The sequence below is a fragment of the Triticum aestivum genome, chromosome 2D, assembly GCF_018294505.1.
Source record: "Triticum aestivum cultivar Chinese Spring chromosome 2D, IWGSC CS RefSeq v2.1, whole genome shotgun sequence".
NCBI classification, from domain to species: Eukaryota; Viridiplantae; Streptophyta; class Magnoliopsida; order Poales; family Poaceae; genus Triticum; species Triticum aestivum.
The window spans coordinates 567699611-567714151 of NC_057799.1; the positions used below are offsets into that span (position 1 = coordinate 567699611).

Consider the following 14541-nt stretch of genomic DNA (forward strand, 5'->3'; position numbering starts at 1 on the left):
TGATATTCCTGTCGCTTAAACTTTTTCTTACCACAAAATCAAGCGGTAAATATCTACTAATCAAGAAGATTAGTTATTTCCAAGGCTCCGTTTTTTCTATATGACATTTCAACTTAACGAACCATTCTAGCCTTTTTTTTAGTGTTCACTTAACCAACTTATCTTTAGTTTTTTTTTTTGCCCTTTTTTAGAATACAATAGTAGGTTAGAAAATTTGGATTAGAATTAATGAAGCCTCACCTAATTGACACAATCGAAGAGGAAACTAGCATATGATTCTTATTAGACGGATATGATTCTTCATGTACGTAACTTGGCCGACTATGATCCTTGGACAGCTGAGTAGCATATCTCTTCCAAAAAAGGAAACTAGGATTCACATAACTTTACTATCATCACACTTTTGCAAAAAAAGCAAGCTTGATTCATTACCAAGAACACTTGAAACTAGCATATTTTCACAGTGTAATACCTGAGCATGTTTGAAACCAAAAGGTTTCGGATTTTTTTCTCTCCTTTTGAATTTTCTAAAAAAAAATCTAATTCAGGTGCTGCAATGGGACCTGACTCCTGAGACCCATTTGCTATTTCCACAAAACAAGAGGCAAATAACTAATAGCTACGTGTAGATGAATAAGCGTATCTGATTATGAGAAAAATGATTATCTCTAATGCCCTAGCTTGCCCGACAAGATTTTTGGTCGATTTAGTGATTATTTAATTAGCCATATCGCTTTCCACAACAGATTATAAAAGTATATGGTCGTTCTTTGCCAGATCGAGATGCAAGATATTTGTCGAGGAGAGCTGCTAGATATTCATGGCTACCCTTTTGCATTTTGCTTCATCCACGTGTTACAGTATATGGTCATTCTTTGCCAACATCGAGCTACAGTATATTTGTTGAGGAAGCTGCTAGATATTCATGGTTGCGCTTTTGCATTTTGCTTCATCTACGTGTGGAGCATATATTTAGGTATTTCCCACTTTTTCTGTTGACAAAACAAGAGGGAAATATCTAATAACCATGTGCAGAAGAACAAATTTTTAGGGAGTATCTGAGTATAAGAAAAATGATTAATTCTAAGGTTGTGTTTAACATTTATGACAATTTAACTTCTCTAGATATTTTTGGAGGCGAGATGGTAGGTGTCTATGGTTACGCTTTTGGGTTTTGCATGCTCTTTTGCCAGATCGAAGCTCTAGGATATTTTTGGAGGAGAACACTTAGATATTTTGGATTTTGCTTGTTCAACGTGTGAAGATGATATTCAAGTCGCTTGCGCTTTTTCTTCCCGCAAAATCAAGCGGTAAATATCTACTTATCGCTACGTGTAGAAGAAGAAAACTTTAGGGAGTATGCGATTATAAGAAGATTAGTTATTTCTAAGGCCCCATTTTTCCTATATGAAATTTCAACTCAACGAACCATTCTAGCCTCTCTTTTTTAGTGTTCATTTAACCAACTTATCTTTATTTTTTTGCCCCTTTTTACATACAATAGTAGGTTATAAATTTTGGATTAGAATTAATGAGGCCTCATCTAATTGACACAATCGAAGAGGAAACTAGCATATTATTCTTATTAGACGGATATGATTCTTCATGTACGTAGCTTGGCCGACTATGATCCTTAGACAGCTGAGTAGCATATCTCTTCCAGAAAAGGAAACTATGATTTACATAACTTTACTATCATCACACTTTTTGCAAAAAAGCAAGCTTGATTCATTACCAAGAACACTTAAAACTAGTATATTTTCACACGAGTGTACCTGAGCATGTTTGATTCCAAAAAGTTTCAGAATTTCTGACTCTTTTTGAATTTTCTAAAAAGAAAAATCTAATTCAGGTGCTGCAATGGGACCTGAGATCCATTTGCTATTTCCACAAAACAAGAGGCAAATGTCTAATAGCTACGTGTAGATGAATAGGCGTACCTGATTATTAGAAAAATGGTTATTTCTAATGCCCTAGCTTGCCCGACAAGTTTTTTTTTGGTCTATTTAGTGATTGTTTAACTAACCTTAAAGTTTTCCTCAACAGATTATAAAAGTATATGGTCGTTCTTTGCCTGATGGAGTTGCAAGATATTTGTTGAGGAGAGCTGCTAGATTTTCATGGCTACCCTTTTGCATTTTGCTTCATCCACGTGTGGAGCGGATATTTAGGTACCTCTCACTTTTTTCTTTCAACCAAACAAGAGGGAAATATATGATCACCATGTGGAGAAGAATAAAACTTTAGCGAGTATGCGATTATAAGAGAAATGTTTATTTCTATGATATTGTGTTTAGCATTTATGACAATGCAGCTTTCGCAGATATTTTTGGAGGCAAGATGCTAGATATCCTTGGTTACGCTTTTGGGTTTTGCATGCTCTTTGGCCATATCGAAGCTCCAGGATATTTGTGGAAGAGAACACTTAGATATTTTGGATTTTGCTTGTTCGACATGTGAAGATGATATTCCAGTCTCTTGCGCTTTTTCTTCCCACAAATCAAGCGGTAAATATCTACTAATCGCTACGTGTAGAAGAAGAAAACTTTAGGGAGTATGTGATTATAAGAAGATTGGTTATTTGTAAGGTCCCGTTTCTCATGTACGACATTTCAACTTAATTAACAAACCATTCTAACCTTTTTTTAGTGTTCATTTAACCAACTTATCTTTAGTTTTGTCACCCTTCTAATGCCAAAAGTCCCATTTAACTGACTCGGCCAAACAGAAAACTAGCATATGATTTTATTTTTATTTTTGCGGGGGAGCATATGATTCTTATTAGACGCCTACGATTCTTGATGTATGTAGCTTGGCCGACTATGATTCTCATACGGCTGAGAAGTAGCATGTCTCTTCCAAAAAGAGAAAACCAGCACGCCCAAAACTTCACCAACACTTTTTCGCAGAAAAGAAAGCTCCATCAATCACCAAGAAGACAAGTCGAAATTCGAGACGTGACAATATCCTCACTGACTGGCGAAATTTCGGCCTAACAAAACACATCCATCAAACGTGTCGGTAAAACACGCGCGCACCACAAGGTGAAATCTTGCGGAAAAGAGAAAAACAAAGGCGAAAAAGAGGCGATGGATAGACAGTCGGATGAAGACGCATCCATTTCGTGCAGCCCCACGGGAGGAGCACAGCACATGGATTAACCACACCACACACAAGCGCCACGTACCGTCATCGAGACGTGACCTCCCTTGCCTTGCCAGTAGTCCTCCACTACCCAACAAACCATGGGAGGGAGGGAGCGGTAGCAGGTGAAGGAAGCAGCGAGAGCCACAAGAATCGAGCGGCCTCCCGAATTTGGCCGCTAGGATATTTGCGCGAGTCAGAAAAGCGCACCGGGGAAAAGCGCAAAGCGACCAAAAATCCCGTCCGAGGTGGCACCCCTGGCCTCGCCCTTTTTCTCCCCCCTCCCCTCCCCTCTCGTCGCAGCACACGCCTCCTCATTTTCCTCCTCTCATCTCCGCTCCTCCCGTCTCCTGCTCTGCTCTCCTTTGAAGAGAGAAACAACAACAAAGATTAGGAGCTGCTGATTTTGCCTCTGTTCTTCGTCGCCCGCCTCTCAGCCCGATTTGGCTTCGCCGGTGCTCCGATTTTGAAGGATCCAGAGAGAGATATGGCTCGTTTTCAGGTACTGATTGCTCGATCTTTGTTCAGATGTGTTTTTTGTTGGAGTAGAACATGTTGACGAAAGATCCACGGCCGCAGAACTGTTTTTCTTTTTTGTTCTCAAACGAAAAAAGATGCTAGATATTTGTTGGTTGGAAAATATCTTTTATTTCCGCAGTACAATTTGTTGACCAAGCAGAAAATTCCTGCTGAAATTAGTAGAACGTTGTGAATCGAGTCTAACAAAATCGTCTGCTTTTCTTTCCTCAAGGAAACCAAGCCGGATCTGCTGAATTCCGGCAGCGATACGCGGATGATGGCCGAAGCCCGCCTCCCCAAGGCGCGAAAGCCGTACATGATAACCAAGCAGCGGGAGAAATGGACCGAGGAGGAGCACAAGCTCTTCCTGGAAGCCATGCAGCTCCATGGCCGCGCCTGGCGCCGAATTCAAGGTACCCTTTCCTCCCCAAGAAGCTCCATCTGTGATTCTGCTACCTTATTATCCGAGAACAAAAATTAAAAATCCTTGTGATCTGACAAATGGTTTCTTTCACTCCGCAGAGCACATAGGCACCAAGACGGCCGTGCAGATCAGGAGCCACGCACAAAAATTCTTCTCCAAGGTCACCCGGGACTCGTCCGGGGACAGCGGCGGCAGCAGCTCCGGCGCCGGGCCGCCGATCCAGATCCCGCCGCCGCGGCCCAAGAGGAAGTCGGTGCACCCGTACCCGTGCAACCTGAGGAGCGCGCAGCCGGGGAAGCGCGCCCCCGCGCTCCTGCGGGTCGACAAGCCTCAGCTGTCCATGTGTGAGCAGGGGAATGGCTCGCCGACATCCGTGGTGACCACCTCGCAGATAGGCTTGGGCGGCTCCGAGAGCTTCGACAGCGACACCTCGACCATCGACGTTGAAGAGCGATGCCCCACGCCGAGCACGGGGACCGCCGAGGTCGCTGTGCAAGCGCCACCAACCAATGATTCCAAGGTATACTCCCAGCAAAAGCATAATATCTTGCAGGATATAACTATCCGATCTTAACAAGTCCACAAAATATCAACACAACACACTAGCAGCTCTTTTATTATTACTAAATGAAATTGTTCAATCTTTTCCAATTCTGATGAATTTCTTGATTGTGTGTTTCAGAAATCCAAGGGCAGTAGTAGTACTTCAGAAGAAGTGGTATGTGACAACGCGTCCGATGCTCCGGTCCTGAAGCTGTTTGGGAAGACAGTTGTTGTGAATGAATCGCATCAGCTGCCAAGCCCTGGTACCTGCGACCTGCAAACTGCCGCAGATATGGAACTGGATACTTCGTCCGAGACACTCACCAGTGCACCAGAAGCAAACACATGGAGCCCATGGCTGGCAAACTCACAGCAGTTCATGTACTATGTCCCTCAGGGGGCAGTTTTCTTCGGCTACAACAATGGAAGTGTGCCGTACCCCATGTCATCGAGCCCCAAGGCAGATCAACAGCACCAGCACCAGGCTTCTGAAGCCGCCGCCGAGCTTAGGCGGAGGGAAGCGTCGTCGAACACGGCCTCCAGCAGCGTGGCTGAAACAACAGCCCGGAATTCTGCAGAATCATGCACTGGAGCGGTCGGCGACGACAACGAAATGGTGCATGCTGCAGGTTTGAGAGAGCGTGTGAGCCCGGCCTTCGTCCAGCAGCGAGGTTTCATGCCGTACAAGAGGTGCGCGGCTGAGACCAAGGCGATGCAGCCCCAGGCTCCCAGGGAGGAGGCGGATAGAGAGATGACGAGGCTCTGCTTGTAACTCTGGTAGGCTTGAGGTACAGAGTGTTCATTGGGCGTCTGTGATCTCGCCCCATTGGTGGAGGTTCAGAGGTCGACGTTGACCTATATAATTTTGGTGTAGTTGTAGTAGGATCGATCGCCCTGATGTAAATTAATTATTGCACAGCTCTCATCAATGGCATGGCAGGAGAATGCCGCAAGGCCTTCTTAGTTGTACTATGTTGTTCTTGACCAATGAACTTAGCGCCGATGCCCTACTTGCACAATGTTTAAGCATGGCAAATGAACCGAAGACTTCATAACTATCACTGTACTAGTTGTTATACTACTAGATGATGTGTTGTGCTGGGTGAATGTAATTAGATGAGGACTGGTTGTTAAGCCTTCTTCTGTAGACGGTCCTCACCGGAGAACTTTCAGAATGACGGATTATGTTGTATGTGTGCTATCCACCCACAGGTGAACTTGAATCAGGAGAATCAGAGACTAGCAGATGAAAACCAACCTACAAATAGGCCCCTCTTTAGTCCGACAACTAAATCAACAAAAAAAAAATCAGGGAGAAGTACCATAACTTTTGAAATTCTACTTTGTTTAGTTCAAATAAGTAGGGTGAGGGTCACAAACTTGCATCCCTAAAACTACTACTTTTTCGGCTAAGAAAACCCTACTACCTTCTACCTTTCAGTGCACCCCTTCATTGTGCTTTAGGATCCGTGCTGAAGAACAATAAGATGTGCCTGCAGTTCTTCGCGTGGGAATCCAGATCAGCTTTCTTCGTATCCTCACAACGGTTGCAAGGAACAACATCGAGAAGCCTAACGCTGATGTATAGCCTAGCGACGCAGTGTGGTGTGAGGAAGCAGGCGGTGGTGGCGTCGCGCGCTGCAGCTGCTAGAAAGAATGTGGAAGGGTATTTGAGATTTTGCCAGTCCAATTTGCTATTGTGCATCGGTCAGCTAGGTTTTGAGATTAAGAGATTCTTTGATACATCATGACTGCCACCGTGATCTTGCACAATAAGACCACTAAGAATAAGCGTGGCCAAGATTTGGAATACTAATTATGTGAATTCATGTAAAAATGTGGTGCGTCCATTTAGAAGGAAAGACCGCATTGAACTCTTTCCAAGTTCACTATGGAATTCGAGATGCGGAAATTCGCTAACATCTTGAAAGATATCTCATCGTGTAGTGATGGACGTGGAATGGGCAATAAAATCACTAGTTCTATATCTGTGTTTCATGTCATGTGTGTTCAACTTTATATGCTATGTTGTATTGAGTTTGAGCTTGTGCTTTCATAAGCGATGTAATAATTATGTACTAGAATGTTGTTTGATGTTAGAAAATGCACTCTTGATTGCGTTGGTCCACAATTAGAGGATAAAATCAATGCAATTACGAATGCGGCGAATAAGCCATGTAATGACAAAAAAATGTTGACCCAAATGTGCAACAAACATATGAGGTTCTTAGTGCTGCAAAGCTCAAGAAAAAAAGAGGTTCAATCAAAAGAAATTGAGGAGAAAGAAAACTTGGCTTGACAAGTTACTCAAAGGGAAGCGCAAGCCAACTAAAGTTGCTGCATCCAAAAACAAAGGAGCAAAGATATGTAGCAATATGTACATGATGTGTTTGTTACCATTCATTCCTAAACTGCTTACTAGGTTTTTTATTGCAGCAACAAAAGAAACATGATGGTGCAGAGCCTCTAGTAGGAGTGGAGAAGGATGGCCGCGATAAAGGAGCAAATATGGAGTTTCAATAGTGCAACATGATCATGAGTTACCCGCAACTCATGACAGCTACCGCTTATGATGAAGATATGTTCTAACATGTACTCCCTCCGTTCCGAATTACTTGTCATGGTTTTAGTTCAAATTTGAACTAAAACCACGACGAGTAATTTGGAACGGAGGGAGTATAAGCTTGTTAGATAGTATTTTGGACAGGGTTAACTACATTCTTTTGTAGCCTAAGTGTACAAGTAAAAGGGCCAAATCTATGTACTTGAATGATTATGTAAGAACAAATGTCAATGTTAAGTGCTTAAAAAATTAGTCTGTTCAGACCTACAAAAGAATCTCTATTGTGTTAAACTTTCTGTTGTTGTTCCCTGAACCTGTCAACTGAATGTCCATGTATTAAAAGTGCACGGGTGGTAGTAATATATTGAAGTGTTGAGACCTATGTGGCTATGTACATAAGTATGGCTCAGGTTTTCCTTTTTGCTTGATGTTTGCTAAACTGAACTGAAGTGGTGTCGTTTGCTAAACTGAAGTGAAGCGATGTTGTTGCTGAACTGAACTAAACTGTGCTGTGTTGTTTACAGCCTTGTAATACTGCTGTTTTGCCGAACTGAACTGAACCGATGTTCTGCTCTGTTAACTGCCTGAAGAAGTTGGACTCTGTTGCTTGTTCTCTGAGCCGCGCCGGCAGAACCGATGTCCTACACTGAATCATTGCTGGGCTCGTAACTACCGGCGGCAAGCCCACTTTGTTGAGGTGTCCTATGGGGCCGTCGAATTCAGGGCGGAGGGAGTAGCCGGAGGCGGGCGGAGAGGGCCTTCGAGGCCGTTTTCTCCATCGCACGCCGCCGGAGATCACCCTGGAGGTGCAGCCGGCGCGGCTCCCCTCCCTTCCTGCAGTAGCAGCGGCGAGACGCCTCTGTTTCCCCTGCCCGTTCTCGACAGGTTAAGTCGCTTGGCTGTGAACCGCTGCTGGCCGTAGGATCGATTTGGACGGTGGATGGTTGGGGCAAGGCGCGCGGTGACTTGACCACAGCAAGGCACCGGATCTCGGTCCGAGCGGCGGCGGGTGGCCAAGACGGCGCGGGCGCTCGCCATTGCTGCGGCCCGTGGGAGGATGAAGCTTTCTAGGGTTTATATTAAGCTCGTCCTCCGTCGAAACAGAAACCGTATACTGATCATCAAGGTTGGATTCAGAACTGATGCGACATCAGCTTTGTTTTTCTTCATCAATGACACATTGACATTCCAATCAGGAACACCACAGGAGACCATATTGGTCGCAACCATGTGTTCCCATCTCATCAGCATCAAACCTATGTGCAACTAAATCCACATAGGTCGATAGATACCGTCGCGCCAATCCGTCAGTTCTACTTCTTCCTATCGGAAGCATGTCTACAGTAGTAAGTTTTAACCGCCCCCCATTGTATAAAGCAAATGGTAGATCAGATCACTTGGTATCAGCTTACAAAATTCCATCAGCTTCATGCTACAATAAGGCCTGCTAGCTGAAGACTGTTTGGTTTGGTCAGTTAATAGCGGTAGCACCGGTTACCTCTGTACAATTATTTTGCCGGTCACCATTACGCGCGGTTCAGGTGTGGTGTCGCCGCTTGCTCAACGCTGTAGTTTGCATATACCCTGCTCTTGTTCTCTTCCCACCAGCACTGAGCTGCCTTCTCGCCAAAATGCTTCCGACTGCGGCGAAAAAGCAAAAGATATTGGCACAAGTATAATGGCAGGTTAATAATCAGCAACGGTAACAAGCAAGGCCTTATAGGATTCACCTGAATCTTATCCGCCTTATGTCTTTCCTTCCACCTGGGGATACAGCAAGTGTCACATACACCCCTCGCTCAATCTGCTCAATCACACCGTCGACAGGAGCATCCACGGAATCTGCTTCCGTGGTGTAGCCATCACGGTCGAATGTTCTGGCGATATTCCGGTGACTGAATGATCCATCTGCTGGCACCGCGGCACCTGGTGACGGTGCTTGTTCTGCGACGCTATTACGTGTCATCTTTGAGTTCTCTGGTTGCTGACCAACCGAAAGTTTCGCTGACAAGGCATTACACTGCAAAGTTTACAACGGCCGAACAGGTCATATATCAAGGGTGAGCGATAATGATCCATCATACAGCATATGAGTTCTCTGTTATACTGGAAAAGAAACTACCAATACCGTGTAATGAGGTTACATGGAGATCATACCTGATTAGTTAGAACCTTTATGACATCTTTGGCAGCTTTACACTTTGCAGCCTCATCCCTAACAATTAGCCATGTTTCATCAAGTCTTTGTTTGTACACTTTGACTATAAGATCTTTCTGCTGGCATTGCTCTGCAAGAGCCGTGACCTGGTTGAACAACAATAACAATATCAGCGTTCTTTAGTTCTCAAAAGGGGGAAACAATTAATTTGCTGGGCAGTGGAAAAAGAATTACCTGTGAGCGCAGCTGCTTTACTTCCTCCGTGAGTATTCTTTCCATCATACTCATTTCATCTCTCTGGCTATCAGTAGACTGTCGCAAAGGGTTTCCAGCCTTCAGCCCTACAGCATCATGCATTCTTTGGGAAAAAGAGACACCAGACATCTGATTATTTGGTACCAGCTGATGTCTGAAATTGTCTTGTGCAGATATAAATTTGGTGGGACACTCAACTTGCCCCCATCTTTGAGTTTTCACTTGTATCGGAACGGCAGAGTCCATATTTCTCTGGTTGGGACCTTGTACTGAAGCCATCTTTTCAACAATGAGGTTTGCTTCCTTGAACAAACGTGACAACTTAGGTGTGTATGCCATTATTTCTGCTTTAAACATTTCTCCTTTGCTGATCTTTGGCTGTGGCTTGACTTCGCCAGAGTACAAGACTTTCTCTAGTTGACAGAAACACGCATCGCAGACACGATACCTTCTGTTCCTGTCTGGCGCAAGTGCTGCGTTTGCGGTCTTGTTACTGCTGCAGGAGTTGCAGAACATGGAACCACAGTTGTAACAGTTGTGTTTCTTTCTAGTAAAATTAAAAACCATCTGACATCTGCTGCATATGGGTTGGTCCTTCACTGAGATACCCTTATGCAAACAGATTGCAGCACTAAAATTGGAGCCACAAGCTATACTCTGAACTTGTCTACCTTCTAATGCCTCTACTAAAGTAGGAGAGCTCCTGTTGGCATAGTCACCTAAACCAAGTTGTCCATCCGCACCTTTACCCCAGGTGAAAACCTTTCCGTTCATAGTCAGCGCGGCTACGTGGGAAGAACCAGATGATATCTCTGTAACAAACTCATTCTTAAGTATTCCTCCAACAGTACAAACAGATTCACCATCTGCCTGTGGGTTCCCTAGTTGCCCATGTTTGGAACTTCCGATAGTAAATACCACCCCATTAGAAGTAAGCACAACAGTCAGAGCCATCCCACATGATACCTGGAGAAAATCATGACTGATGAGTGAATCGACGCATGTTGGTACAAGCTTCATCTTTTTGTCAGCATGACCCAGCTTCCCTTTATCTGCATCTCCCCATGTGAACAGGTTGCCAATTGGAGCGTTGCACTTGACACTGCTCATTCCTTCAACAATGGCAGCTGTGTGCCATGGCCCGCATGCCACGGATTTCACCCGTAACCCTTTCAAGGACTCTACTTCTTTTGGCCTAGCAATTCCTTGTGTATCCCCATGCCCAAGAACACCAAATGTTCCATCCCCATATGTGAATAGCTGACCAGAAGATGTTATAATAGCTGTGTGCCACTCGCCACAAGCAATTTTCGACACGGAAATGTTGTCCATGGGACCAAACAATTTGTGGGGTAACCATTGGTTCCTTCCATGCCAGTTATTATTCAACAAACCCAAGCTATGACCCCATTCAAAAAGTTCGCCAGAAACCGTGACTGCACAGGTGTGCTTTGAACCAAATGCCACAGCCTTCACATGTACAGAGGCAAGAGACTCGACCATTTTAGGACACGGGGCGCTGCCATTTACTTTGTGTCCCAGTCTCCCGCTACTCTCCTTGCCCCAGGAGAAGACCTCCCCTTGCTTGGTGATTATGGCTGCATGGTTCTCCCCACAAGCAATGCTCTGTACATCAAGCATCTTGGTTGATCCCACTAACCTCGGAAGCGCCTTTGGGATATCTTCACTGTCTAACGTACTGCCAACAACATCGCCCCAGAGAAAAACATCCTTCAGAGAATCCAGTCTGCATGCTGCACGGGGCCCTTCAAATGCTTTCACTTTAGGTGTTCGACTAATTGTCTGTGTCTTGTGTTTGTTGTTAGCAACCAAAATGTCCTTCAAACTATGTCTAACTGGATTTGCCACCTTGGGACTAAGCCTCTCCAGGTAAGAGTCCACGTCCGAAAATGTTCGCTGTCTTTGGTAAAATAATGCTTCCGAACAATCAAGGTAACCACCAAATAAATCTTTCTGTGTCATCCTAGGACTCCCATAAGATGGATATACCTTCAAGAAGAAATTCATTAACGAAGGATCAGTCCCACAGAGGATACTACAAAATGACAGAGAACATCCAGCAAAATTAAACTATAGCTCAGCAATGTCTACACACTTCAGCATTAACGACAGTAAGATGCCACTCCTTTTTTTTAAATGGAGTTCAGTGGTAAGTCCAATAATTTATATGCGGATATTATTGATACCCATCGCACTTATCATGCTATCTGGACAGAGAATGGTTTGTTGAAATTGACACACCTCACTAGTAGAACCTAAGAATGTCGTGTTTGTCCATTGGACCAATGCCCTGAATCCAAAGTTTAGATAGACCTAATTGGCCCTATGAATCTTTCTGAAGTGAAAATAAAGTTCACTTAGATATCATTGTACAAGTTTTAGAACTAACCTGTTTGTGCCTTGGTGTGTCATGCACAGCTGATAGCTTGCTCTTTCGCTGAATATAGCTGCGGGGAGTACTTGTGCAACTGGTCATCTGCCTGCTGCTCTTTGACCCAACTGATGAAAATGGACTAGAAGGACCCGATATTAAGGCTGTCAAGCCAAGATGCCAGCACTCAGCTTGATCTCTGTCTCTGCAGATCTGGATTAGCATGATCTTTAGAAGATGTGATACGAGTGAGGAACAATGGACACTGAAATCCTACAAATGAACTGACATAATATCTGGCAAGGGATATACCAAGTCGAGTGAGCACTCGCCATTTCTGTATACGAGTGACAAGGATTGGTGTTCTTTCTCAGGCCAACGCTGACGATAAAAGTTTGTCTGCAAAATTCTGAGATCCTTAGAACTAGTGGTATTATATGATACATAGATAACACAACAATTTGTGCAGGGTAAGGAATTACGTACAGTCTTCTGGCCAAGAATTACAGTTGACACAGAATTTACGCTCAGGTGTTTTTCCCTGTCTTTCGAGTACCACACCAGTGTTTTCTCATCCTGCAAAAAGGAAGAATAGTTTGTCATGACCGGAAGATGGATTTTAGTTGCATAGCGGTTACCCTGCTACAGATTTATAGGTCATAGTGATAAACTAAAAGGAAAAGACCAAGCTGTATGCTTCAGTTTGATTAGACCAATTTACTGTCGAAACTTTAACAGCAGTCTTAATATAGTGTCATCGATCGCGATTGAGCATTTACAAAAAAATAGAAATGCAAAACATAAGTCTTAAAGCATCAGTAGTAGCTAGTAGCTAGTAGGTGCAGATTAGTATATCAGCCATAACTTTATTGCCTGGGAACTCTGGAAAATCCCCATGACAGTGACAGATTTGCGTACTTCAGACAGCTTGTTTGAGCTGCGAAGGCCGCAGTCAAAATGTGCTACTACTATATAAAAGGAGTATTACGATTGCGCTGGGCATGCGAATCACCGCAGAGCTCCAGAGAATCGGGGTAGCTTGTCTGCAGTAACCGCGTAAATAAATAAATTCGGTAGTAGTAACTGTGAGGCATCTCAGGGGCTCACAGGTCACAATCTCTGCTCCCTGATTTAAATCCTCGAGTTTATTAATACTACTAGATGAATAGAAGCCAGAAAAATGGTAGAGTACTCACAGAAGACAGCCTGAAGGGGCAGAACTTGGGCTTCCCTCTCTTGCCACACTTGAGCAGATGCGCGCCCTTCTTCAGAGAGCAACAATGGCCTGGAGGATACAGTAATCGGAAGAAGTAATCCGTCAGAATCAGATCACACTCTTGGCAGATTCTACCGGGGAATAAATCCGCCCAGCTTTGAAGTATACAATGGCCTGGAGTAGTAACTAGATACTGGTGAAAGCCGAGATGAAGGGGAAAAAAAGGAGAGCAAATCCAGAACAAGCATTTCAAGCCTTCTGATAATCCATGTGATCTACATCTACCAAGAAATCTAAGAAAGGGACGCTAAACAGATTCTCAAGGGGGTGCATGGGAGGAAAAATTGACAAGGAAAAACAAGTTTTTACGCACCTGCTCAACACCTCTGGTTGGCACCCTCCCGTCGAAGCTCCCGGCCATTGCAGGCAGAAGGAAGCAGAGGGGCAGATCAAGCAAGCAGACGGCAAGAAGTAGGATTCGGTCGAACAACAAGCATATGCCAAAGATTGCAGTGAAGCCACTGAAGGAGAAGCTGCTGGAAAACTAGCAGCGGGCGGGCGGGCGGGGAGGATGAATGAAAGAGAGAAAGAAAAGGAGGAAAAATCATGGGGCAATGGTTAGAAAAAGGAGATGGGTGTCTCTTGCAGGTGCAGGCGCCAGGCGGAGCTGCAGCAAAGGTGAAACACGAGAGAGAGAGAGAGGCGTTGGGGCATCGGCAGTTGGGCTTTTTTGTCAGGCAGGGACACACGAGGCGTGCGGTGCGGAGGCGTATATCGAGGAAAGGCGCGTCCGTGTCTTCTTTGGGGCAAGGGGGACGTGGACGGGCCGGCAAAACGTGAGCCGGAGACAGACCAATAATGTTATTCATCCAAGAGGAATCCATTACAAGTTACGAAACACTTGGATTAGCAGGTCTCCGGTGGAATGGAATGGCTCACGAGATGCACACCGCCGCGTTGGAGGACGCGGCGGTTTTGGCCGGGTGTGCGTAAACAAATCGCCTCTCTCTTTAGTTAACGGTTGGCAATGTACGTAGTAGATTCTATGTGCCGCTACGAGTGGACCGGAATGAGTCGAGTGTCTGGTGAGATTGCTGGCCAGCCCGGGAAGAAAAGTTTCCTTTCCACGGGGGATCCGACCCGTCTCCGCCGCACCGATGGCACCGGCGGACGGCTCGTCGCCGTCGGTTGGGAGTAGTAGTGGTTGTGAGCTCGCCGCGGAGGAGAGCGCAGTGGATTCAGCTGAAAGAAAAGGCGAGCGCGCGCGGGCGGGCGGCCGGCCGGCAACATGATGCCCAGGGGTGGGGGGGCCGGGGAAGAAAAGGCA

At 45.0% G+C, this 14541-nt stretch overlaps 2 protein-coding genes across 3 annotated transcripts; one reads left to right on the top strand and one right to left on the bottom strand.

The window, feature by feature from the left end:
* The first annotated feature begins 3415 nt into the window (after positions 1-3415).
* On the top strand, positions 3416-5670 carry LOC123054556 (protein REVEILLE 7). Its single transcript, XM_044478346.1, has 4 exons — positions 3416-3646; positions 3896-4076; positions 4186-4607; positions 4770-5670. The coding sequence occupies exons 1-4, from the start codon at positions 3632-3634 to the stop codon at positions 5400-5402; spliced, it is 1251 nt and encodes a 416-aa protein (XP_044334281.1). The 5' UTR covers positions 3416-3631; the 3' UTR covers positions 5403-5670.
* Positions 5671-8540: 2870 nt separating this feature from the next.
* LOC123054555 (PH, RCC1 and FYVE domains-containing protein 1) lies at positions 8541-13951 on the bottom strand. Of its 2 annotated transcripts, none has more exons than XM_044478345.1 (9): positions 13584-13951; positions 13195-13283; positions 12485-12574; positions 12311-12397; positions 12017-12211; positions 9586-11616; positions 9351-9497; positions 8924-9213; positions 8541-8834 (listed from the first exon to the last, which is right to left on the bottom strand). In XM_044478345.1, the coding sequence occupies exons 1-9, from the start codon at positions 13633-13635 to the stop codon at positions 8720-8722; spliced, it is 3096 nt and encodes a 1031-aa protein (XP_044334280.1). In that variant the 5' UTR covers positions 13636-13951; the 3' UTR covers positions 8541-8719. The 2 variants fall into 2 exon arrangements, with proteins under 2 accessions (XP_044334280.1, XP_044334279.1); XM_044478344.1 differs by having other exon boundaries at positions 13588-13950.
* Positions 13952-14541: the final 590 nt, after the last annotated feature.

Coding starts and splice junctions, on each gene's coding strand:
- LOC123054556 (XM_044478346.1), top strand. Junction 4,077..4,185: donor CGCCTGGCGCCGAATTCAAG/GTACCCTTTCCT, acceptor TTCACTCCGCAG/AGCACATAGGCACCAAGACG. Junction 4,608..4,769: donor CACCAACCAATGATTCCAAG/GTATACTCCCAG, acceptor TGTGTGTTTCAG/AAATCCAAGGGCAGTAGTAG.
- LOC123054555 (XM_044478345.1), bottom strand. CDS start 13,635: ATGGCCGGGAGCTTCGACGGGAGGGTGCCAACCAGAGGTGTTGAGCAG. Junction 13,284..13,583: donor CAGAGGTGTTGAGCAGGTGC/GTAAAAACTTGT, acceptor TGTATCCTCCAG/GCCATTGTTGCTCTCTGAAG. Junction 12,398..12,484: donor TAATTCTTGGCCAGAAGACT/GTACGTAATTCC, acceptor AGAATTTTGCAG/ACAAACTTTTATCGTCAGCG.